Raw genomic sequence first — 24,481 nt, 5'->3', positions numbered from 1 at the left:
AGAGGATTACCTCTTTCCGTGTATTTCATATAATCACAGTCAGAGAGAATGAGTGAGAGAATAAGAGAGAATGAGAGAGACAGACGAAGGAAGCCTCACAATGAACTCCCCCCCCCATCACCACCCACCCCCCCACCTCACCTCCACCCCCTCCAGACGGAAGTTAATTTTGCAAGTTCCAAAAGAAAAAGAAAAACGCACAAGAGGGAAAAAACATTAGCGTCAGCAAAAGATTCATCAAGCAGGAGAGGAGAGAGGGAGAGAGGGAGAGAGGGAGAGAGGGAGGGACACGCACGGCTCCATGGTCTGCTACAGCCAGAGGGGCTTTCCTCTCTGCGTCTCCTCCTCTCCTCTCCCTCTTTCCCCCTCCCTTTTCTCTTTCACTCTTTTTCCTCCTCCCTCTCCCTCTCCCTGTCCCCCTCTCTCTCCCTGTCCCTCTGTCTCTCCCTTTCGCTCTCCCTCTCTCACTCTCTCCCCCATCTCTCTCCCTCTCTTTCACGCACTCCTCCTCTTTTCTCCCTCCTCAGAAGCCAGAGTGAAAAGATAAATGTTCCACGCCATGACCTATTATCTCCCCACCAATAAAGCAGCAACGTCGCTCCCTTCCCCCTCCCCCTCCCCCTTCCCCCCTCAAGACAAAAAAACAAACTGCCACAGAAGGAGGTAAATTAGTTTCCTCTCGAACCCGGAGCTGTGCCAGCACCTGTCCGCCGAGGTATTCCATATCTTTTTTTATTTTTTATGTTTTTGCTTTATTACTCATATTGTTTTTCAGTTTTTTTGCATTTTTATTATTATTATTATTAGTTTTTTATTTTTTTACGTTATCTTGTATTTATGCCCGTGGTTAAAATCTCCGACTCGCCCGGCGTCTCAATTAAAGAAGCCGTCCGGCTGAAGCCATAAAGCAGCGAGCGTTCCCCCCCCCCCGTCCCCCGTCCCCCGTCCCCCCCCACCCCGTCCCATCCAATGTTTAATAGGTACGGGGTCGGGGACGCACGACGCCGACGGAGAGCAGCCAATGAGGCGAGCGCGTGCGGCGTAACCCGGGAAACGGGCAGCGGTTTGATTTACACCTTTTCCCTCCTCGCTCCCCCCCCCCCTCACACCCCCCCCGCCCCCACCCCCAGCCATAGCAGCGCACACCTCCTGCCAGCCCAGCTAAACAGCTGCTGCTGTAACTTAAAGACCACATCCTGATGCAAAATAAATGAGCTCTGGGCTGGACGGGCAACGTTGTCAGCGGCCGGCTTCTCGGGAGGAAGAGGAAGAAGAAGAAGAAGAAGAAACGCGTGCCTAAATATAAACGTGAAAATGTAGGAAATATTGTTTTTTCGTGAAAGTCGTAAACACGACGTGCGCATATGACGGGAAAACGATTCCTCACAAGCACTTTCTGAGAGTTTTTTTCCCCCCAGTTGTCGCACAATAAGTATATATATTGCATGTATTGCGCGTATATATTTCGAAATATGTTTCACAATACACACCTCAGAAAGAATATGAAGCAAACCACAAGCGCTGTGGTTTTAATATGCGCCGTTTATGAAAAACATTCTCCTTACATTTCGGAACTTATATTTCGCAGCACTTGGCCAAATTACATCTCCTGTAAAGGACTGGATCTCTGAACAGGAAGAGCAAGGATGAGAAGCGTACAAAACAAAACCAAAAACGAGTCAAAAACACCCCAAGGGAGGGAGGAAGGAAAAAAGGGAGTGATAGACAGAAAAAGTGAAGAGAAAAAAGGAGAGAAAAGGAAAAATGGAGATGGAAGAAGTTTTTTCTTCTTCCTGGCATTCACTGCTGACTCCCAAAACTCGTGGTTCCTAATTAAGAGCGTTATCCACAGCAGGACACGAGCATGGATTATTGACCTTCATCGTTAGCGCCATTTATCAAGACTGCTTTTTTAAAATGCTTTTCTTTTTGTCCGATGGGCGTAGCGCGTCGAGGCGGAGAGCACCAGCTCCAGCCTTGGATGCCGGACGGGGGGGGGGAGGGGGTGGTTGAGGGGGGCAATCGATTCACCCTATACTAGTTGTCAATCCGCCAATTTACCCGTCGTTCTGCTCCCGCCGCGCTCTCACGCACAGGACTCGCGCGGAGAGAGGGCGGGGCTTTAACGCAGAAACCATGACGACGTGCGACTACACCCCCACGACAGAGAGCGAGAGCGGGAGAGACGGACAGCGATGAGAGAGAGAAAGAGAGAGAGAGGAGGAGGAAAAGGGGTAGGGGACGGTAAGGGAGGGGAGTTGCTATTTCTTTTTAGCCTTTGAGCACTCTTCCTTTCACCCTTTGCGATCTGAACTCTCTCTCTCTCTCTCTCTCTCTCTCCATCATCTCTCTCACTCTCCCTCTCTCTATCACTCTCAGTCTCCCTCTATCCCAAATCTCACTGTCACTATGTTGAGTGAGTGTGTGTATGAGAAGTGGAGAGGTGGTGTTGGAGGTGGGGGGTGGTGGTAGTGGTGGTGGGGGGGGGGGGTTTCCCTACCCCCGGTACCCCCAGCTGAAGGTGGCGGTCAGCAGCAGCGGCGGTAGCAGGGACGTCGCGGCGCGGGACGCCCCCCTGTGCCCCCCCGCGGCCCCGTTGTCCACGTTTGACTCCGTGGCTTTTTCGGAGTAAGGAGGGATCACGTTGAACTCCTCTCCGGCGTCCACCGCCTCCTGCTGCGCCTCCTCCTCCTCCTCCTGCGTCTCCTCCTCTGTCTCTTCACTCTCTTCCACCTGAGAAACGGAAAGAGACATGGGGAGAATGAGTGACAGGAGGGGAAGGAAGGGAAAAAAAAAAAAAGACCAGACAGCATGGGGGCAGTGGGGAATGATGGAAAGGATGAATGGAAGGATGGAGAGAGGGATAGAGGTGAAAGAAAGAGAAGGGAGGTGAGTGAGGGGATGAGGTGAAAAAAGGAGGGAGAGAGGAACAGGGGGAAACGGACGGTGTGCAGGATTGTGGGAAAGCGGAGAAACGGAGAGTTGGAGGGATTAGGATGGAGAGAGAGGGAGAGAGAGAGAGGAGGAGACAGATGGGAATGAATAAATGAATATTAATGCAGGCTGATTGATGCACTGCCTCCTGCAAACACCTTCAGCTAATCCTCTCACACAGAGAGAGAGAGAGAAAGAGAGAGGGAGGGAGAGGGAGAGAGGAGGGGAGAGAGAAGGAGAGAGAGAGGAGGAGAGAGAGAGACAGGGAGGAAGGGAGAGAGGAGGGGAAAGAGAGTGGAACGCAAGAGAGGAGAGATAGTGTGAGGAGAGAAAGAAAGCAAGAAAGAGAAAAAGCAGGAGAGAGAGAAGGCGTGAGAGAGGGAGAGTATGAGACAGAAGTAGGGATTATGAGAGTAGGTGTGGGGGAGGGGGGGGCAGGAGGGGCTGAATCCTTTATTCTGAGGTTGCAGATGACAGAGGGTAACTGGCTGCTTTGAGCATATTGTGTACGGTCCTCTGCGTACCGCGATATGTGTGCAGTTGTGGCTGTGTGTGTGTGTGTGTGTGTCTCTCTCTCAGTGTTCCACAGATTACAGTGTTCAGTGTGTGTGTGACTACAGCGTTCAGCCTTGGAGCAGGTGTAGAGATTGCAGTGTGTTCAATGTTATAGTGAATACCCACAGTGTTCAGTGTTATGGTGAATACTCACAGTGTTCAGTGTTATGGTGAATACTCACAGTGTTCAGTGTTATAGTGAATACTCACAGTGTTCAGTGTTATAGTGAATACTCACAGTGTTCAGTGTTATGGTGAATACTCACAGTGTTCAGTGTTATAGTGAATACTCACAGTGTTCAGTGTTATAGTGAATACTCACAGTGTTCAGTGTTATAGTGAATACCCACAGTGTTCAGTGTTATGGTGAATACTCACAGTGTTCAGTGTTATAGTGAATACTCACAGTGTTCAGTGTTATGGTGAATACTCACAGTGTTCAGTGTATGGTGAATAAAGTGAGGTGTTATGGTGAACAAGTGTCAGGTAGGTGAATCCGTGTTATGTTATGGTTCAAGTGACAGGAGGTGAACTGGCTGTTTGGGATATCAGTGTTCAGGTTATGGTGAATACCACAGTGTTGTGTACAGTGTTGTGCTAAGTGGTGTGAGTGTGCGTGTTGAGTGTCTTCAGTGAATCTCCCCAGTGTTCAGTGTTATGGTGTATACCCACAGTGTTCAGCTGGACAGGTGTAGAGATTGCAGTGTGTTCAATGTTATAGTGAATACTCACAGGTTGGTAGGGGTTCCAGTGTTGAGTTGGTGAATACTCCAGTGTTCAGTGTTATAGTGAATACTCAGTGTTCAGTGTTATGGTGAATACTCAGTGTTCAGTGTTATGGTGAATACCACAGTGTATGAGTGTTATAAGTGAAGATGCAAGTGTTGAGTGTTATGTGAATACTCACAGTGTTCAGTGTTATGGTGTAACCCACAGTCTCACAGGGAGTCAGTGTTGAGTGTTATGGTGAATACTCACAGTGTTCAGTGTTATGGTGAATACCCACAGTGTTCAGTGCTACAGTGAGTGTAGAGATTTCAGTGTTGAGTGTTACGGTGAATACTCGCAGTGTTCAGTGTTATAGTGAATACTCACAGTGTTGATCTCCGGGAGGATGTTGATGCTGATGTCATCGTGCTGAATGCGGGGCGAGGGGCGGGGGGGGGGAGGGGGGGTGCTCTCTACGGGGCGGGGAGACGAGCTTCCCATGGCACTGATGGCGTTCCCTGGAAGAGCACCGGAAGATTTGCATCGTTATACAGCGCCTTTCCCACAACACGCAACAAGGCAGCCAATCCAGAGCTAACACACTCCTGCACTTCAGTCTGCTTGAGTTTGCATACTTCATGCATTTTCTTGACAGCATTTATCGCTACTCATAACATGACTGTGATTGTAAGAAGGTAATAATTTTATTGTAATAGTCATGCTGTTTCTCATCTGGTTGTCCACAAAAGTCATAGCATTACTCTAATTATAACAGTATCATAGCTATAGTATTGCTGTAGCATTAAAGTGTCTTAGTGAAAATATTATAGTACTATTCTGTGTGTATGTGTGTGTGTGTGTGTGTGCATGTACATGAGTGTGTGTATGTATGAGAGTGTGTGTGTGTGTGTGTGTAAGTGCATGTGCATGTGTGTGAGTGTGTGTATGTGCATGTGTATGTGTGTGTGTGTGAGTGAGTGTGTGTGTGTGAGTGTGTGTGTGTGGTGGATGAGTGTGTTGGCAGACTACGAGTGGTGTGGTTGAATGTGAGTGCGGCATCCTGCATGGTTCCCTGCGTCGTGGGAGTTGTGTGTTACTCACGTAGTTAGGGGTCTGATGTGTGTGAGTGGAGTGTGGTGTCGTGTCTTGCTTGTGTATGTCTTGTGTTGTGTGCGTGTGTGTACCAGCAGCGTACATAAGTGTATCAAGGTCATTGATAGGTGATAGTGACTATTGTTAAGTTGCTAGTGTGTGTGTGAGTGTGTGTGTGTGAGTGTGTGTGTGTGTAAGTGCATGCGCATGTGTGTGAGTGTGTGTATGTGTGTGTGCGTGCGTGAGTGTGTGTGTGTGTGTGTGTGTGTGCGTGCGTGAGTGTGTGCGTGAGTGTGTGTGTGTGTGTGTGTGCATTCACGTGTCCGTCTGCGCAGACACTCACGCAGGCAGCCGTTTGCGTTGAACATGTGCAGGATGCGCAGACAGTCCTGCCACTGGTTCCCACTGCCCTCGCAGTCGCACCACTGGGAGACCTCCATGCTGCTGTTACTCACGTAGTTAGGGGTCATGATGGTGCCTGAGGGGAGGTCAAGGGTCAAAGTTCAATTATTAATAACATTGCATTTACATGACATTTATTTTTAGCAGATGCTTTTATCCAAAGCAACGTACAATAAGTGCATATCAAAGGTCATTGGAACAACTACTAAAAACAGGTCCGATAAGATACAACACTCATTATGTAACAGTTATACATAGCCATGAACACAGTAAGTCCAGTTCCCACAGTAAGCATAGGCTAGGTCAGAAAGTAATGTTAAGTCAAACTAGGAGGCATGACAACGAGCTACAACATCAAGATAACAACAATGTAAGCAAGATAACAACAACAACAACAACAATAATAATAATAAACTTTATTTGTATAGAACACTTTTTACAAACGTCGCTTCAGCCCTGGTTTTGTCCTCAGAAATGATAAACTATCCATCCATCCTCCCACTCTCCCAGTATTTACAAATGAAGGCACCATCTTGTTATCCTCATCTAAATATTTACAAATGAAAATAATCTAAACAACACATATAATCTGCTAGCCTAATTAACTTGTTAAAAAATGAAAAAAAAACATGAAATGCAATGCTTCGTTAGTAATCTTCACTGTAAACGATTGCTCATTCGCGTTGAGCAAAACCCCGTCAGTAATTGCTGGTTTGCCATCAAACGCATTTCCGGTGAGATTAAAAAGCAGAGCATTGAACTGATAGTCTGTCTTTAGAGATAATAGCCTCACTGCTTTTGACCCGAGCAAGCCAAATTAAAAACGCTTTGGCACGTTTACATTTACAAATGACTGAGCTAGACGAGAACTGCAGGTTCGAGCGTTACTTGGCTATCTCTCCTGTAATGCTACAGGGCAGACCTGGGTCAAATACGCATTTGTTTTTGGATTCAAATACTTTTCTGTGCTCTGTTGATCTTGCCTGATGTAATTGAGCCTGCCGATATATCAACCAGAAGGCAGGGTTTCCATGCACTTTTTGAGAGCATTTAATTGGCTCCAATGCACCGGACAAGATCAGTAAAGCGTAGAAAAGGATTTGAATCCAAAACAAATGCGTATTTGACCCAGGTCCGCTGCTGGGGCTGTAATGTGGAAAACAGCCTCCAGCTCACAGGTGAGTGAACGGCCTTCTGTCACGGAGCTCCTTGGACAGGTACAGGTAGAGCGCCGCCCATGAGTCCCAAATTTTAAATCGGCGGGAGGTGTTTTTGTGGAAAAAATACATCGAAAATGAGAGAAAAAGCCGTTTTTTTCCCCTCTACATGGATTGAGCTCTGGACATTTAAGACGTCGGAGAAAAAAAAATTGTGTGAGACTGTTAGTGTGTGCGCTCTGCAGAGTGAAGAGCTCCTTGCGGGGCGTGTACAGGAAAAGCATTTGAAAAGGCAAGATTTTGGCGAGTCATTGTGGATCTTGTGAGTGTCACGCCTCACGTTCGGCTGATGGTGAGGCCTGGTGGCGTCATCGGCTGCGGTAAGGGGCGGGGTGGGGTGGGGTGGGGAGGGGTGGGGGGTGGGGGGTTCAGCAAACAGAATGTGGTGTAGACCGCGCCGTCTGGTCTATGATACGCACACCGTGACTCACTGCTAACCTCTCATTTAACCTCCTGTGATGCCAGGAGAAAAATAAAATAAGTAGACAGTATAGAAAAGTATTTAGCTTTTTTATCAAGCTTCTCGGGAAGATTAAAAATGTGTCCTAGTAAAAATATTTTAGCTTTTTAATGTCCCTTGCAGTGCATAGTTTCAGCATAGCAGAATATGTGGTTCTTAGATTAAGACCAGACACTCACGTCCCCTACATGGGGACAGAAATGAATGACATTACATTGCATTACTGGCATTGGGCAGAGGCTCTGATTCAGAGCAACTTACAAGAAGACAAGTGCATAAATCGGGGTTAAGAGGTGGGGGGGTGAATACTCAGAAACCACAGAGGCGAAAACCTGGGATTGACGGAATATTAGTTGTGCTTGGTACTGCCAGGGTGCAGGAGGTTGTTGGGTAAAGCCTGATATTGCTGGGTCATAGGGTTAAGAGGTCATTGGGGACAGCCTGGTTCTGACGGGGCGTAGGGTTAGGGTTAGAGGGTTAGGGGGTTACTGGGGACAGCCTGGTTCTGATAGGTCGTAGGGTTAGAGGGTTAGGTGGTTTGTGGGGAAAGCCCAGTTCTGATAGGTCGTGGGGTTAGGTGGTTTGTGGGGACAGCCTGGCTCTGATAGGTCGTAGGGTTGCTATGGTGATCTCACCGATGAGCCCGGCGTAGGCCTTCAGGCACACGGCCCCGCTCTCCCTCTGGCAGCCCGACGCAGACAGGGAGGAGGGCTGGCAGTTATGCTGGAAATCCGCCAGCCTTGACCTGAAACACACACACACAGCCTATTACCTCACACAGAAACCACACACACACACACACACACACAGAGTATTACCTCACACAGAAACCACACACACACACACACACACACACACACACACACACACACACAGAGTATTACATCACACAGAAACCACACACACACACAGTATTACATCACACAACCACACACACACACACACACACAGTACCTCACACAGAACCACACACACACACACACACAAGCTATTACCTCACACAGAACACACACACACACACACACACACACAAGGAGTTACACACACACACACACACACACACAGTATTACCTCACACAGAAACCACACACACACACACGCACACACACAGAGTATTACCTCACACAGAACACACACACACACACACACACACACACACAAGGAGTGGGACACACACACACACACAACCACAAGAATACCTACACACACAGAGTATACCACACAGCACACACACACACATGCATGCACACACACACACACAAGGAGTGGGACACACACACGTGCAGACAGGGGAAGAAATAAATATTGCTGCTGAGTGATGTTTCCTTGGCTTCGGCTAGCGGCAGGCTAACAGTGACCCGGCGGCTGCCCTGACAGGGCTGAACTGGACTGTAGCGGCCGGCATTACCGATACCCTTCAGCGGGTTCAGGAAATGACGGGGTGTTTATTAATATTGGATTTTAGTCAGCCTTAATGTCTGTTAGGATTCACATGAAGCCCTGCGCAAGGTATCTTGCTGATGGATGGTGGATATACTGTCACCATCTCTGTGTCACGTCCAAACACAAACTCATTTAAACGCATTTACCCCCTACCCACCTCCCAAGCTCACCCCCGTCCACTCTAAACAAAACGATGGCGGTTAAAAGTGATAGCGGGCGAGCGGACCCCACTCGACAAGCGGTGATGTCACTCCGCGTCTCGCTGACTGTCGGGCGGCTTCGTTATGTGCGGGGGGAACTCATTTCAGCCGAAAATTAAATCCCGTCACAGTCGAGCTTCAAATCCCTCTCTCCTTCTCGCACCCCCCCCCTCCCCCAGTCTGCTCTCACACCCTAATCTCTACCGCACTCCTCTCCATCAACGATAAGCCCCTCCCCCCTCTCCTCCGCTCACCTCTCTTCTCCTCCACCTCCCTGCTAATGACGGTTTTATTTTACCAACTGACGATGATCTCCCTCTCAATCTGCGAAAACATCTCGGCAGCATCGCCAGGGAAACGCCCCTTTTCAGCCGCTTCTGTTTAAATCAAACACCCACAGACCTCCAACTGCCGTCATCTCTCACTCACTCTTTATTTCGTTCTCTCGCATTCTCTTTTTCTCTTTCTGTTTTTTTTTTGTGTCTCCTGTAATCTCTTCCTGTAGCTTCTCACTGGCTTTTAGGAATAAGTAAGCTCTTGCCTTTGGATCTGAAGACGTGAATTTGAAAGAGCGATGCAGAGAGGGATGGAGAGAATGTGTAGTATTTGCTCATATTTATGAACAGGACAGTGTGTCCTTCTCACCTGTCCGTGTGCATGCGTTTATGAAATGCTTCCCCATTCTATGCGCATATGAAAAATGCCCCCCGGCCTCTGCATGTGAATGAAATGCCATCCTCTGTGCGTAGCCCGCATCCGAAATCCGTTCCTCTGTGCATTCTAAAATGAGAAGCTTTGTGTTTCGAAATGTCTTCCCGTTCCTGCATGTATGTATGAAATGAGTCCCCTTTTTACACGGAAGATGTGTGAAATTTATCAATGTCTATTTTCACGAGAGATGCGTCCACCTACCTCCCTCCTCCCCCCTCCTCCCCCCCCCCCCCCCCCCCCCCCACCCCACATCACCTTCAGTGTGCATGTGAAATGCATCCCCCCCTCGGTTGGAACATGAAATATGCAAAATGCATCCTTGTAAAAACAGCCCTCCTCTATTCGCCTGTAAAATATGTGTCCTCCTTTTGTGCGCATTTAAAAGTCTCCCCCCCCCACCCCACTCTGTTTGTGCGTAGAATAAGTCTCCCATTGGTGTGCATGTAAAATGCATCCCTCTCTGTGCACATGTAAAATATGCTCCTTCCGCATGTGTGCGCATTAAAAATGTGTCCCCCGTTCACGTGCAAGAGGTGTCCTGTGTTTGTGTACGTCTTTAAACATGTCCCCCCGCTATGCGCATGTAAAATGTGTCCTATTTGCACATTGCGTCCCCATGTTTGTGCATGTTAAATGCGTCCCCGTGTTTGTGTGCGCATGTTAAACGCTTCCCCAGGTTTGTGCGCATGTTAAACGATTGCCCATGTTTGTGTGCGTGCGTTAAATGCGTCCCCGTGTTTGTGTGCGTATGTTAAACGCTTGCCCGTGTTTGCGTGCGCGTGTTAAATGCTTCCCCATGTTTGTGTGCGTGCGTTAAATGCTTCCCTGTGTTTGCGTGCGCATGTTAAATGCTTCCCCGTGTTTGCGTGCGCGTTAAACGCTTCCCCGTGTTTGCGTGCGCGTGTTAAATGCGTCCCCAGTGTTTGCGCGCCTGTAAAACTCGTCCCCCCCATCGCTGACCTGCACAGCTCGTCCTTCATGCAGTAGCCCTGCAGGCTGAGGCAGTTGGGCTTGCCGTCCCTCTCCTGGTAGGAGCAGGACGGCACGATGGTCTTGCGCCGGCGCTCGCCGCAGAGCGCGTCGGTGCACGGGCAGAAGAGCACGCCGAAGCTGTAGGCCTCGGGCACGCGCTCCAGGAAGCGGCGCAGCGCCCGGTGGCACTTCTGCCGGTTGCAGTGGTCCGAGCCCGGCGCCCGCTTGGTGCACGCCAGCACGTACTCGGACCGCAGCGAGCCGCACTTCTCGTACAGGCCGCAGTCCTGCGCCGCCTTCAGGCACTGGTTCAGCCCGTCCTGGGGGAGAGAGGAGGCTGGGGAGCGGGGAGGGAGGGGATAGATAGAGGGAGGGAGGGAGGAAGAGAGGGACGGAAGAAGGGAGGGAGGAAGGGAGGGGGAGACAGGGAGAAAGGGAGGAAGAGAGGGAGGGAGGGGATAGACAGAGGAGGGAGAGGGAGGGAGGGAGGGAAAGGAGGGGAGGACGGAAGAAGGGAGGGAGGAAGGGAGGGAGGGATGGAGAGAGAGGGAGGGAGGGAGAGAGGAAGGGAGGGGATAGATAGAGGGAAGTTGTGGAAGGAGAGGGGGGAGGTGGTGGAGAAAGAGTAGAGGATGATGACATGACACAGACACCGTTATAGATTATGACACGAGTATGACAGCATTGCTTAGGTCAGGAATGAAACGAAAACGATAATGTCTGAAAAGAAAAACAAGATGGACCCTGATGTGACCTGAAACTGAGACTGTGTGTCTATTTACCAGCAGGCACATGGCGTGGTGGTAACGCGTTGCACTGGTGAAGTGAAAAATGTTTGTCATGGATTTTTACGCTTGGAAATTTTGTGACTCGTTGTGCACCGAAGTGGGAGGAGAGCTGCTGCTGGGGGTGTGTCAGTAAAGATCAAGCAGCGCACTGCAATTTTGGTGCAGCTCATTGCAATGCAGAAGTCAGCAAAGTCTGTGATTCATGCCCACGCCACACGCCTGCTCAGACCAGGTCTGTGGTGGAAATCGCTGCCCATTGTATGGCAGATCACTAATTTTGAGGCTTTTCTGTGCAATGAGCTCAGGATCACAGCCTATTCAAAGGCCAATCAGTGGTTATCGTGGATCATATGCTGTCCAATTTGACTTTGATATAAATCCCACAAGCAGGAAAAATGCATACTTTGCATTTATTGTTCATGGACTTTTTATGGCTGTTCTTATACTGCACTGTGAATGCTGATGTACTACTACTCTATTTTGTTCTTTTTCGTACACCTGTCTGTAAATGAGAAGAATGACAAAAGCAACTTTATCAATCTTTCAATTCTAATTAAGTGCCTGTAGTTAAATTGATGGCTACAGTCCTGGCACAAATTATGGATAGGCTGCCAATTAATTATGGAGTTTGACGACTAAGGCAATATTTTGCAGCAATTTCTCTTTTTGGCATAATAAATGTAATGAAGAAATAATTAGCACTTGCGTTAAAGCAAGTAATAATCATTACACCTTCCCAGATGTATGAGTTCAAGCCAGCGTTACTGAGACGTCTAATGTATCTTACTGTTGGAAATTTTATAATCGGCTTAAACATGTATTTTTTTGTGCAGTATTTTGAAAATGATCATTTTTGTGCAAATAAAGAAAACCATTTTTCTCGGCTTGTATACTTCATCAAATTACCGACTCATCGTTGCCTCTCATGGTCAAGAAGATAACTGGTGCAAATACATTTTACGGACAAAATGGCTCCAAGAAATAACAAAAGAAGGGCACAGGAAACAGATAAGTTTTAAGAGAACTAAACTTGTTTAAGCACAGCGTTTCCAAAGTCTGCACCGGCACTGCATATGCAAGCCACATGCATTAACTGCATTAGTTATCTCCTCCCAGGCTAATTTAACATCATCTGGCAGCACTCAATATCAAAGAGATCGATAAACAACAAGCCATGTTTTTTTTTTTTTCCGTCCGGAGGGTATGTCATTAGGTAGCCTGAAAAACTAAGTTCATACGTGGGTCACGCTATCCGCAGAGACAAAATAATAACCCAGGAGAAAGTCGTCTGCAACATATGCAATCGGCAAATGCCCTCCAACCCCCCCAAAAGCACTTACACTTTTTTGTTCCCCTCTAAAAGAGCTCACTCAGTTCAGTTTTGTTCAAGTAAGCCATGCTGCCATTGCTGTGAATTAATGGCGGATGGTGCATTGTGTTTTTTTTCTTTCGTTTGAGTAACAGGTTTATACTGTAAGCGTCGTTTTACTGCTGTGATACATTGGTGTGGTTATGATCTTCCCTGATTTTATTTTGTTTAACAAAACTTCAAAACACCTTTTTCATTATTTCTTAGTCGTAGCATGGTGCGTTTAAGCTACTTGGCCATTTGGGTTTACTGGGAAATTAGAACTGGCCCATAAAAAATACTTAGGCAATATTTTATTTTAATTCTGATGGAAGAACATTCAAACAAACTGAATTAATTACATTCATTTATCTCTTATTTATTTTCATCTCTATTTTTTTTAAAAACATGACAGCCCAACTCTGCACCTCCCATAAGAAAATGTCTTGGGAGAAACTTCTGTTTAGAAGTTCTGTTCTGTCCTTATCCTCATCTTCCACTGCAGCGGCAGACCACAGAAATTGGCAGTAGACCGATACACGAAGCGCACGGATCTCAAAGTGAATGAAAAGAGGTAATCTGATTGGCTACGCAAGAATCCAGGTGCGACACACCCACTGATAAAATATTAGGCGAAGTCCAGCCCGTTTTCCACCTGTGCCGCGCGCTTTGAGCTGTGCGCCCGTCGCCTCTGGTCACGAAAACACCGACGCTAAACAGCCACGCCCAGTGCACCCAAGCGCGGCGGCGCAGACCGAGCCCACGCACCGCGCAACATCGATTCCAGAAAACAGAGCTCTGTGACTCATCGGAGACGGAGACGGAGCGATTAAACACCCCTGAGATATGAGAGACAGAAACAGAGGCCGCCGGTGCGGAGTCCCAGGAGCACCAAGGGTGCAGTGAGGAGTTACGGATAACAGAATGCACTGCAGTATACTGCACAATGTGTGGACTCTTTTAACAATAAATACATTCCATGGCAGTGCATATTAAAAAAAAAAAAAAAAACATATTGATATATAGCAATATCTGAAAGCGGTAATAATTTGTCTATCTATCCATGCATTGTGAAGTGTTGGACTATTACATTATTCTACATTTACTGGTCATTTAGCAGACGCTCTCATCCAGAGCGAATTACAGCGAGAGAGAGAGAGAGAGAGAACATAACTGCACCCTCCTGATTCACATGAGTAGCAGCGCCAGACCTGGCCAATACCACTCAGAGATCAGCGAGTCGATGTGCAACATCACTAAAGCACAAAGAGCAAATGAAGCGATGAGTTTAACTGCAGCGTGTTGTCATTATATAGCCTTTCCGTAAGCAGACCCGGGTCAAATCCGTATTTGTTTTGGATTCAAATGCTTTCCTACGCTTTACTGATCTTGTCTGGTGTATTGGTGACCGATGAAATACTCTCCAAAAAGTGCAAACCCCCCCCCAACGCTCTTCTGGTCAAATTGGCAGGCTCAATTACACCAGGCAAGATCAATAGAGCACAGAAAAGCATTTGAATCCGAATGCGTGTCGGAACCCAGGTCTGTCCGTGAAAGGGTCATTCCTTGCTTACCCGCCACTATGGAGGCCATCCGCGACATCTCTATGTTCCCACAGCTCCTCTCCAGGTCCTTCGAGCAGGAGGCTTCGTATCGTCGTATCCTGGGGGTCAGGGGGAGTAGGAACATTTAAAGACACGTAAAACGCTGTCAGGAAGTCCCAGAACCGAAGACAGGCGACTGTGGAATGGTAATAAGGGCCAGATAATTCCGCCATTTTCAAGGGTTCGCGTGGGGATCTTTCCACTGACATTACACGCCCGTATGAGGACCAATCAACCGCGCATCTCTATTCCATTGCCCTTCTGTGGAAACACAGGCAGACGCTCACGCCGGAGAATGACTGAACCGTCCAGCCAGTCGCGTCAAGCGCAGGTAAAAGAGATCGGCGAAGGCGTGTTTCTCTGTGAGCGCCCTCGAGTTCCAGTGCCCTGATTTAAAAATAAAATCTGGAAAACCCTCCCCGCTAGCACACACATACATACATAATGCACTTGTGGACGAGACGCGACCCTATGACCTCCCGGCGCACAGAGGCCACCGCGCCCCCCCCCCCTTTTTTTTTTTCCAGATGGCGCCGACTCACCCTGCGAGAACCGCACGGTCCAGTACACCCCCAGGCACAGCTCCTCCCGCCGCGAGCCGCGCTGGCACTTGCAGGCCAGCAGGGGGCGGTACTGCTGCGCGGCGCCCTGGGCCTCCAGGCACTCGTGCCGCGCGTCGGGCCCCAGCGGCGCCACCGCCTCCTCCGCCGCGCAGTACTCCAGCACGCGGTACGCCGCGTCGCAGGCGGGGTCCGACCCGCAGCCCTGCTCCGCCTCCAGGCAGTCGATGACGGGCAGCGGGCGGGACGCGGAGGCCTGGACACTGCCTGGGGGGGAGGGAGGGGGAGGGGGGAGGAGGGAAGGAGGGAGGAGGGAGGGAGGAGAGAGGAGGAGGGAGGGAGGGAAGGAGGGGAGGGAGGAGGGGAAGGAGGGAGGGAGGGAGGGAGGAAGGAGGGGGAAGGGAGGGAGGGAGGGGAGGAGGAAGGGAGGGAGGAGGGGAGGGAGGAGGAGAAGAAGGGAGGGAGGAGGGAGGAGGAAGGGAGGGAGGAGGGAGGAGGGAGGGAAGGAGGGAGGAGGAGGGGGGGAGGAGGAGGGGGGGAAGGAGGGAGGGATGAGGGAGGAAGGAAGGGAGGGAGGAGGGAGGGAGGGAAGGAGAAAGGGAGGGAGGAGGGAGGAGGAGAGGAAGGGAGGGAGGGAGGGAAGGAGGAGGAGGGAGGGAGGGAAGGAGAAAGAGAGGAGAAGGAGAAAAGGAAAGGGAGACTTTTAACACTGACTGTGTTAAGAAGTAACACAAAATGCGTTATCCTTAACTTGACATGGAGGTGTGTTAAAAAAAAAAAATGGCATGTTGACATTTGTGTTTGAGCGTTCGGTGGCAAAGAAGCGACTCGTTCTCAAAACCTCACAAAGGCAACCTCTTGTAATGAATGATTGGCAGGGGGACCAAAAGACCACTGTCCTGAACTGCCAGTGGCTTTCCGGTGGATTTCGGCTAAAAGCCCGTACCGTGCCGTGCAGCTCAGTTCCGCCTCCGGAGTCGAAGCGATTCGGAGACAGGCAAAGTGCCCTTGAGTGGGGTGCTCATCCGCGCGCGGGAGTCCCACGTCCCAGCGTTCCAGACCAGCGCACGCACACACAGTGCGCGGAGAGAAGAGAGGAAAAAAGAAAAAAAAAAAAAAAAAAAAAACACTTCCCTCATCAGAAACCCGACTGCTTGTTAAATTGACAATGTGGCTGAACAGAGGCGTGCGGCAATTACACCCATGCTGGCAGCGAGCGGGCGGCCAGCCGAGGGACACATCCAGGCGCAGCGTGGCCACAATCACCAACGCCCCATGGGGCCCGCAGGGTCCCTCTCCTACTGCCGGGGGGCGGGGGGGGTACGTACACATACACATGCACACACACAAATGTGTATAAACATACATACACAGATACACATACACACACAGACACACGCATGCACACACACACACACAACCATGTATAAACATACATACACCAACCATGTATACACATACACACACACATACACAACCATGTATACACATACACACACACAAATGTGTATAAACATAAAAACATACATACACACAGACACACGCATGCACACACACACACAAACATGTATACACACACAACCATGTATAAACATACATACACATACACACAACCATGTATACACATACACACACACACATACACAAAAATGTACACACACACAACCATGTATAAACATACATACACATACACACACATATCCACACACACACAAATATGTATAAACATACATACACAGATACACACAGACACACACAAATATGAATAAACCTACATACACAGATACACATACACACACACACACACACACATATATACACACATAACCATGTATACACGCACACACACACAAACATGTATACATATACATACACAGATACACACACACACACACTCAGACACACACACACACACATACTGTACATACACGCACGCACACAAACCAGGGCTCTACACTCTTTTTTCCTAGGAGCACATTAAAAATTTAGGAGCAAATTAATGCATACCAATTAATAGATGTGCGCCTACATTATTTTCACAGTAATTACACATTAATTTTCAGGATCAAATGCTCCTAAAATGGGAGCACTGTAGAACCCTGCAAACACATACACACACAAACACACACACACACAGATACATGCACGCATTGGCACACACACAGATGGATGAGCACACGTATCCACCCACAGCAGGAAGGAAATGGTATTAAACACACACTCACTCACACACACACAGACCACACACACACACATACACACACACACACACAGATACATGCACGCATTCAAGCACACTCACTCACGCACACACACATACACATGCACATGCGCGCACACACACACACACACACACACACACACACACATACATCTCAATGAAAGCGTTCGCTGGAGCGCAGCGTCATGTGGAATGCCTCTAATATCTCAGGAGAGCTGAGTGGTAATGGAGTGTGGACTCACTCCAGAGGAGAGGCAGTGAGTGACAAATACACACCTATACACACACACACTCACTCACACACCTACACACACACACACACACATATACACGCGCACACACACACACACACACACACGCACACACACACCCAGTGTCGCGTATGGGGCAGGTATGGGACAGGTACTAGCAAGGCGTATGGGGCAGGATGGGCAGAGGCGGGTAGGCAGGTGGGCAGAGGGGCGGGTAGGGCAGGTATGGGGCAGAGGGACGGTAGGGGCAGGTAGGCAGAGGGACGGTAGGCAGGTATGGGGCAGAGGGGGTATGGAGCAGAGGCGTGTATGGGCAGGTTGGGCAGAGGGGGTATGGGGCGGTATGGGGCAGAGGGACGTAGGGCGGGCATGGGCAGAGGCGAGATGGGGCAGAGAGCGGATGGGGCAGAGGCGAGATGGGGCAGAGAGGCGGGTATGGGCGGGTAGGGGCAGAGGACGGTATGGGGGGTATGGGGCAGAGGGGCGGAGATGGGGCAGAGAGGCGGGTATGAGGCAGAGTGGCGGATATGGGACCGGTTTTTTTTTTTTGGAAATGGTGTGAAAATCCGCCTCTGGAAGACCAGAGGCAGCAGTGGAAGCGTCAGGCGAGGCTAAGAGGGACAGTGAGGCGGTCAGTGAGAAAGAAGCAAAAGGAGCTGACCACAAACACATCACCGCTGAGTCTGAGTCCCATAATCCTCCTCTCCTCACAGCTCAGAAACAATTTTTTAAAGAATAAATTTGGCACCCAAACGTGGGGCCGGGCTGGGCCTGTCCGATTCTCACCCCCCTGTTTTTGGAGCGGCCAATCGCCTGCAACCCGCAGCCGCGCTCGTGTGCGAACCCCACTGCTCATTTGGGAGGGTGTAGAAATCCGCGGTTCTCCTGTGAAACATGCGAAGACACCTGCTGCTTTTTCTTTCTCACCGCAGACCACAGCTGAGCTCTCGTAGAGTGGAGTCAGAGGAAGACCTTTAATATACAGCTTTGGCATGCAGACCACGGGCGACCAATCCACCAGTGGGGGGCGCTAGATAGCAATGAACGCGGACCCCTAACGACTGAACCTTCCCATACCCTGGGTCTCGCAATTGACAATTGTGCGTCACCCTATGGAAGTTCCAGCCACAGTCGGAACTGCCGCAAACCTGATTCGGTCCGAAGCTGTGAGGCTCTTCCATGCACCACGGCGCATTGCTTTAAATGAATGAACCATCCAGCCGCAAAACTTTTCAAAAAATAGGAAACACAGTGGCTTGTTACTCTCCCTCCTCTTTCTTGTCTGTCTGTGTTGGCTAGACAGACCTGAACCAGGCCCACCTGTGATACAGAAACTAAGTGTCTCTCCAGCAGCTTTTACTTCATAGTTAAAACATTTTCCAACAGTGAGGTGTAGTTAGAGGTGTTTTTCCCCCGCATACAATCGACCCGGTTTTTACGCACTGTAACCCAAATACTGCATTCTGCCAGGATGCACTCATGTTCCAGACAACAAGAAATTATGCATGAAGAGCGCTTCATTTTCACAGATAATTTTTCTGTATGCATTAAAAACTGACCCCCCCCCCCCCACACACACACACACACAGGAGTCTACCCATATTTAATAACGGGTCTAAAAAATTTGGTCAAAATTATTCCACGTTTACCACATACATTTTTGGAGCGGGGAGGCAGATGAACTGAAATTGGACCAAAAAAAACTTGAAACTTGAAAACGCGAAACCCCCTGAAACCCCCTCAAACTCACGCAGCGGCGCATTCTCCCACAAGCGCGTTGCACTCTACGTCACCGCTCAAATTTAGAGTCCGCCATTCCCGCTAAGCACTCTTCAGCCTTTCGGAAAAATCAGGCCACAGGATATGAGCGCAAATTATTTCAAGGCACCACACGCGCTCTGCACCACACCGTGTTGCGATCAGCATAATCCACCTCCCATTACAGAGCCCCTCGGGCTGTCCTTAGAACAAAACCATCAGCGCTTTTAATGCGAAATTATCATCTTACATGTATAACTAATTGGAGCTTAAAGTCAATTGCGGGGCTTACTGGTGGGAAGACGCTGTATTTAAAAGGAGACCGAGATCCAGGTTAAAGTGGTTTGGTCGGAAGCAGACTGAGCCAATGGACTGGGTTATGGATTCTTGTTATGTCCAAACAATAATTCTCCATGAGTTGTTTATAATATGTATTAAATAAACAGAACCACCTAGGTACACTACACGTCTAGCAACCAATATAATACACAACAATAAAGCATTATATTAATCTATATATGAATAAAATAAAAGTAATGCAATCATTGAACCAATCATTTCACCTGAGGTATAATTGCCCTCATACATTTTAAACATCTCACTGAAATAAATAGGTGCTCGCAGACCTACCCTGTAAAATGCTGACATTTTCATAAGCATATTTCAGAACTGCATGAGTCCTAAAAGGAGATAATCCAAAGCGTTCAGGTAGAATATTCTGCGCATTTCAATGAATATTTAAAATCATGTCTGGAATGAAATCACTTTTAAGTGCACAGGACACTGTACTGCCAATCCAGCGAGACTTCTCCAAGAAGACAACACAAAAAAAAAACGAAATAAAACCCGATACATATGCGCACACATATACGTTTTCTGAAAACCATTTTCTCAGTGTGTGGCCTGGTGTTTCAGCACACTGGATGGAAAACAACGCACACATGTACACGCACGAGTCTATTCAAAAAACTCACAAACACAAAGATATGCACACACACACACACACACACGGGCGCGCGTGCCGTCAAACAAACGCAATCCGTGGAACAAAACAACGCGCATCTCAGAACTTAACCTCCAATAAATTTCACGTCAGACAGCGCCCAAGGCCATATCCAAAGCTCAATTACCATTCGCACAGACCCACATATTGCGTTGGCTTTAATTTCCTTTTTTTCTTTTCTTTTTTCTTTTTTTCTTTTCAGGCGGCTTACTCAAGCCGTATGGATTGATTTCCAGGACTTATCGACGGGCCCTCCCGAACGTGGGGCGGGCAGACGGCCGCTCCGGTTTACGGGGGGGGGGGGGGGGGCGGACAGCCCCCTCTGGTTTCGGGGGATGCTGTTTAATTCGCATTCTGACAAGCAGACAGGCCTGACGGGCAGAGAAGCCGCAATAATGATCATAATTACGCGCGGGCCGTATCGGCACAATGATGGAAAGCCAGGTCGCCACGTCGATACCGGCCCCGCCAGGCGCTTCGCTGGCTGGAGAAATCCAGAAAAAAAATTTAAAAAAATTTGAAAAAAAAAGGAAACGAGATGTCAAACGATATGGAGAGGAGGAGAGAAAATGAAGGTTTAAAAAAAAAAAAAAAAAAAAAAAAATCTCCAGAAATATGACCAGGAGAGATTTATGCCTGGAAATATGCGAATCTTAATGCGGGTTATTGATTTCTTAATCGCGGGGGGGATTTATCCAAGTCGCCAAGCAGAGATGACGGTTCCACAGCTCTCAGGCGTGGTGAAGGTTAATGTCACGAGACCCTCCACATGCCACAATACACTGGCACGTGTAGGCACATACATACGCACATGCATGCACACACGCACGCACACACAGACACACACACATACATACGCACATGCACACACACACACATCACCACATGCAGCACACGGCGCACAACACGACCACCATACATACAGCACACACACACACACACATGCCACACACACCACACACACACACACATCAGGCATCACACACATGCAGTGCACACACCGACAACACACACTGCAGGCAACACACCACACATGCAGGCACACAACCACGCACATGCAGGCATACATATGCAGGCACACACGCGCACACACTCTCACACACACGCACACAGGCACACAGACGCACAAATGCAGGTATGCACACACACACACACACACACGCTTGTTTTACAGTCCCGCAGTCAGAACTCTACAGAATTCGTGAGTCATTACTGCTCTCAAACCCGAGGCATCGCGGCCGACAGACAGCAATTCCAACTCAGCCCCCTCTCAGCCTCCTAAATCAGTCTCTCCATCTCTCCCTCCCTCAATACTCAGGACTCAGGGGTGTCCAGTCTTATCCGAAAAGGGCCAGCATGGGTGCAGCTTTCTGTTTAAGCCCAGCACCAGGATACCTGGCTCTGCTTATCAAGGTCTTGATCAAAGGACCACGATTAGCTAATTAGTTAGATCAGGTGTCGTAGTGCTGGGGTAAAACAAAAGCCCGCACACACACAGACCTTTTTCTGACACCCCTGCTCTAGACCCAGTTAAGAAGTATGTTCATAGGACGGAGTGTAGCACAGTGGGTAAGGAACTGGTCTTGTAACCGAAAGGTCGTAGGTTCGATTCCCTGGTAAGGACACTGCCGTTGTACCCTTGAGCAAGGTACTTAACCGGAATTGCTTCAGTATATATCCAGCTGTATAAATGGATACAATGTAAAAGTTGGAAGTCGCTTGGATAAGAGCATTGCTAATGCCTGTATGTAAGTATGTTCATTAACTTCAGTCCCTCAGTCTGCCCAAATAAAATTTTGCCATATAAATGAATACGTGATACGAATCAATTTATACGCGTCACAACGACAATTTTTGTACCGCGCCGTTCGCATCGCGATTCATTGATGCATCGATGTCTCGGCGCACCCCTACCCTGTACCATCTGCTAGCAGCAGACTTGGTTTGTCCGAACCGACGCCGTTCGGACATTGAACAGATTCGCGGGTCTTCGCAGCACCTGGATGGGCTGACGCTGCGAGCTGGGCGAATGGGAGGAGCCATCGAGATGATTTACGCATCGGCGAACGACTCTGTATCGCCACAGCATCTGAGCGAACGCTTCCAGAGCTCCGGTCCCCATAGCAGCGGGCAGGGACCCGGCATGCCCCCCCCACCCCACCCCACCCGTACCACTCAAGCCTGGGGGGGGGGAGGGGGGTAGGAGGGAGCTGGGGGGAGGCGGTGAGGTGGGGGGGGCAGACAGCCTGGCCGTAGAATATGGGTCGGGTCTTGGGGAGAAAGGCAGAACGACCGCACTGGGGATTTTAAAACGTTTTTTATGGCAGCCGGTCGTCGTTTCTGCACAAGCAGATTCACCCCGGGTCGCCGTTACCGTGATCACTTCTGCCTCTTACCGCCACCGCTGCGCTCCGCCTCCTCAACTGTGCAGCTAGGGCCTGGGCGCTGATGGACAGGGGCCTGGATAAAAGGGGCCTTTTTGGGTTTTGGGGGCATGGGACATGTGATATGGGGGGGGAGGGGGCTACAAGGTCACATCCAGATAAGATTTCAAAGGAGAGGAGGGGCAAGTTGAGTAAGATCTTTATGTGGAAAATACACACCGGCTCAGGCTAGTTTTGTTTTGTGTTGTTCTCTGTTCATACATGTTGTTATGGCAAAAATGAAGTTATGAGTAGTCACTTATAGCTTAGCTAATATCATTAGGGAAGGTACTGGTATAAGCCTTACAAACCTTGTGTGCAAATTTAAAAATTCAATTCAAATTCATAAGCTTAAGGGGAAGCTGAAGAAGATGAAATGTCACAGGCATGTCTATAACAGAGCCGGTGGCCAGTTTCTACTTCCATTCAGTCAACTCAGGAAACGAGCAGAAATTTCAATTCATGAATTGAGAAACACTCTCAGAACATCAAGGCCATTTTTTTTTTTTTTTTTTTAAATTTGTGAACTGAACTGCAATTCATTTTCTGGATCGAGCGAGCCTAAATGGAACCGTGCCACCGGTCCTGAAGGCAGGCTAATTCCCTCGCATTAGCAGATTGAGCAAAAAAGAAAAGAAAAGAGGAAGAATGGACAGAAACAAAAATAAACGGAGGAAGAGAGAACTGGAGCCCCCCGAGGAGGATGACGACAGACGGGTCGGCCCTTAAATTTTTTCGGTCTCAGATGTGACCCTCACCTGAACCGTCCCAGCTCACCGGGGTATCAGCAGAATGGACACGGGGGGGGCGGTATTTACACAAGGGAAGCGTGGCTAAAGTATAGTGACGTGGGCTTTAGCATAGCGGGCTACTAAAACTAAGCAATGAAAAATTACACTGCGCCTTTTCTTTTTTTTTTTTTTAGACATCACTCTAGAGCTACTTTACCTGAATCGCTCTGGTAAGAGACGGGGCTGCGTAAATGGCTTACAGAAAATGTGTACGATGTAAAAAAAAAAAAAAAAAAAGGTAAGTAATGTACGGTAAGTGGTCCGCGATAAGTGAGTCGGGTGAGTTAATGAATAATGTAAGGTCAGGTAATGCACTGTAATCAAAGCGATCGCTTAACCCTGAGCTCACTGCAACAACGCCCGCATGCCCGCCTCTCAAACAAACACCGTTGCATGTCCATACTTTCACATTCAGTTTGTTTTCAGATTTTAACCCGACTGTTCATGTTAAAACCTTTTTTTGCAAATACTATGATATATTTTATAACTGTTAATATTTTATATTCTATATGTTTTGTTTCTAATGTAATATGTTATTATATTTGTAAACAGGCAAGTACAGTTGTTGGATTTCAATCTTACACACACACACACACACACACACACTTTCTGAGCATTTTTCACAACACAAACTCTTGTGTACATGCTCACAAATATACAAATGACTCTGTCATTCTCTCATGCTTTCTGAAATTCTCTCCCTCACTCTGTTCCTCAGTAATATCTACACAGATGCACGTGCACACACACACACACACACACACACAAAAGCACGCATGCGCTTTCATATACAATCACTGGGCAATTCTCCCAGCCAAAGACTGAGCTCTGTACCATCTGCTCCCAGGAGTGTTTTCAGTCTGATTATCAACAAGACACACACACACACACACGCACATGCATGCACACATGTACACGCACAGACACATGAACGCGCACACATACACACGTCTCCCCACCCCATGTCTTTCTCACACTCTTCCTCTTTCCATGTTGTCATTCCATTCATCTTCTGTTTGCTTGTTTGTTTGTTTTTCCTC

At 48.5% G+C, this 24,481-nt stretch overlaps 1 protein-coding gene across 1 annotated transcript in view; it reads right to left on the bottom strand.

Moving 5' to 3' along the window:
- Positions 1-785: 785 nt before the first annotated feature.
- The window catches only part of gfra3 (GDNF family receptor alpha 3), a 28,723-nt gene continuing 5,027 nt past the window's right edge, over positions 786-24,481 (bottom strand). The window contains 8 exon segments of the mRNA XM_064325547.1: positions 786-2,733; positions 4,585-4,715; positions 5,633-5,767; positions 8,004-8,113; positions 10,683-11,031; positions 14,405-14,482; positions 14,485-14,493; positions 14,977-15,261. Coding sequence (XP_064181617.1) covers positions 2,497-2,733; positions 4,585-4,715; positions 5,633-5,767; positions 8,004-8,113; positions 10,683-11,031; positions 14,405-14,482; positions 14,485-14,493; positions 14,977-15,261 — 1,334 coding nt within the window. The 3' untranslated portion in view covers positions 786-2,496.

This window comes from Anguilla rostrata, chromosome 3, assembly GCF_018555375.3.
Source record: "Anguilla rostrata isolate EN2019 chromosome 3, ASM1855537v3, whole genome shotgun sequence".
Taxonomy (NCBI): Eukaryota; Metazoa; Chordata; class Actinopteri; order Anguilliformes; family Anguillidae; genus Anguilla; species Anguilla rostrata.
This window is presented reverse-complemented; position numbering and strand designations above follow the sequence as displayed.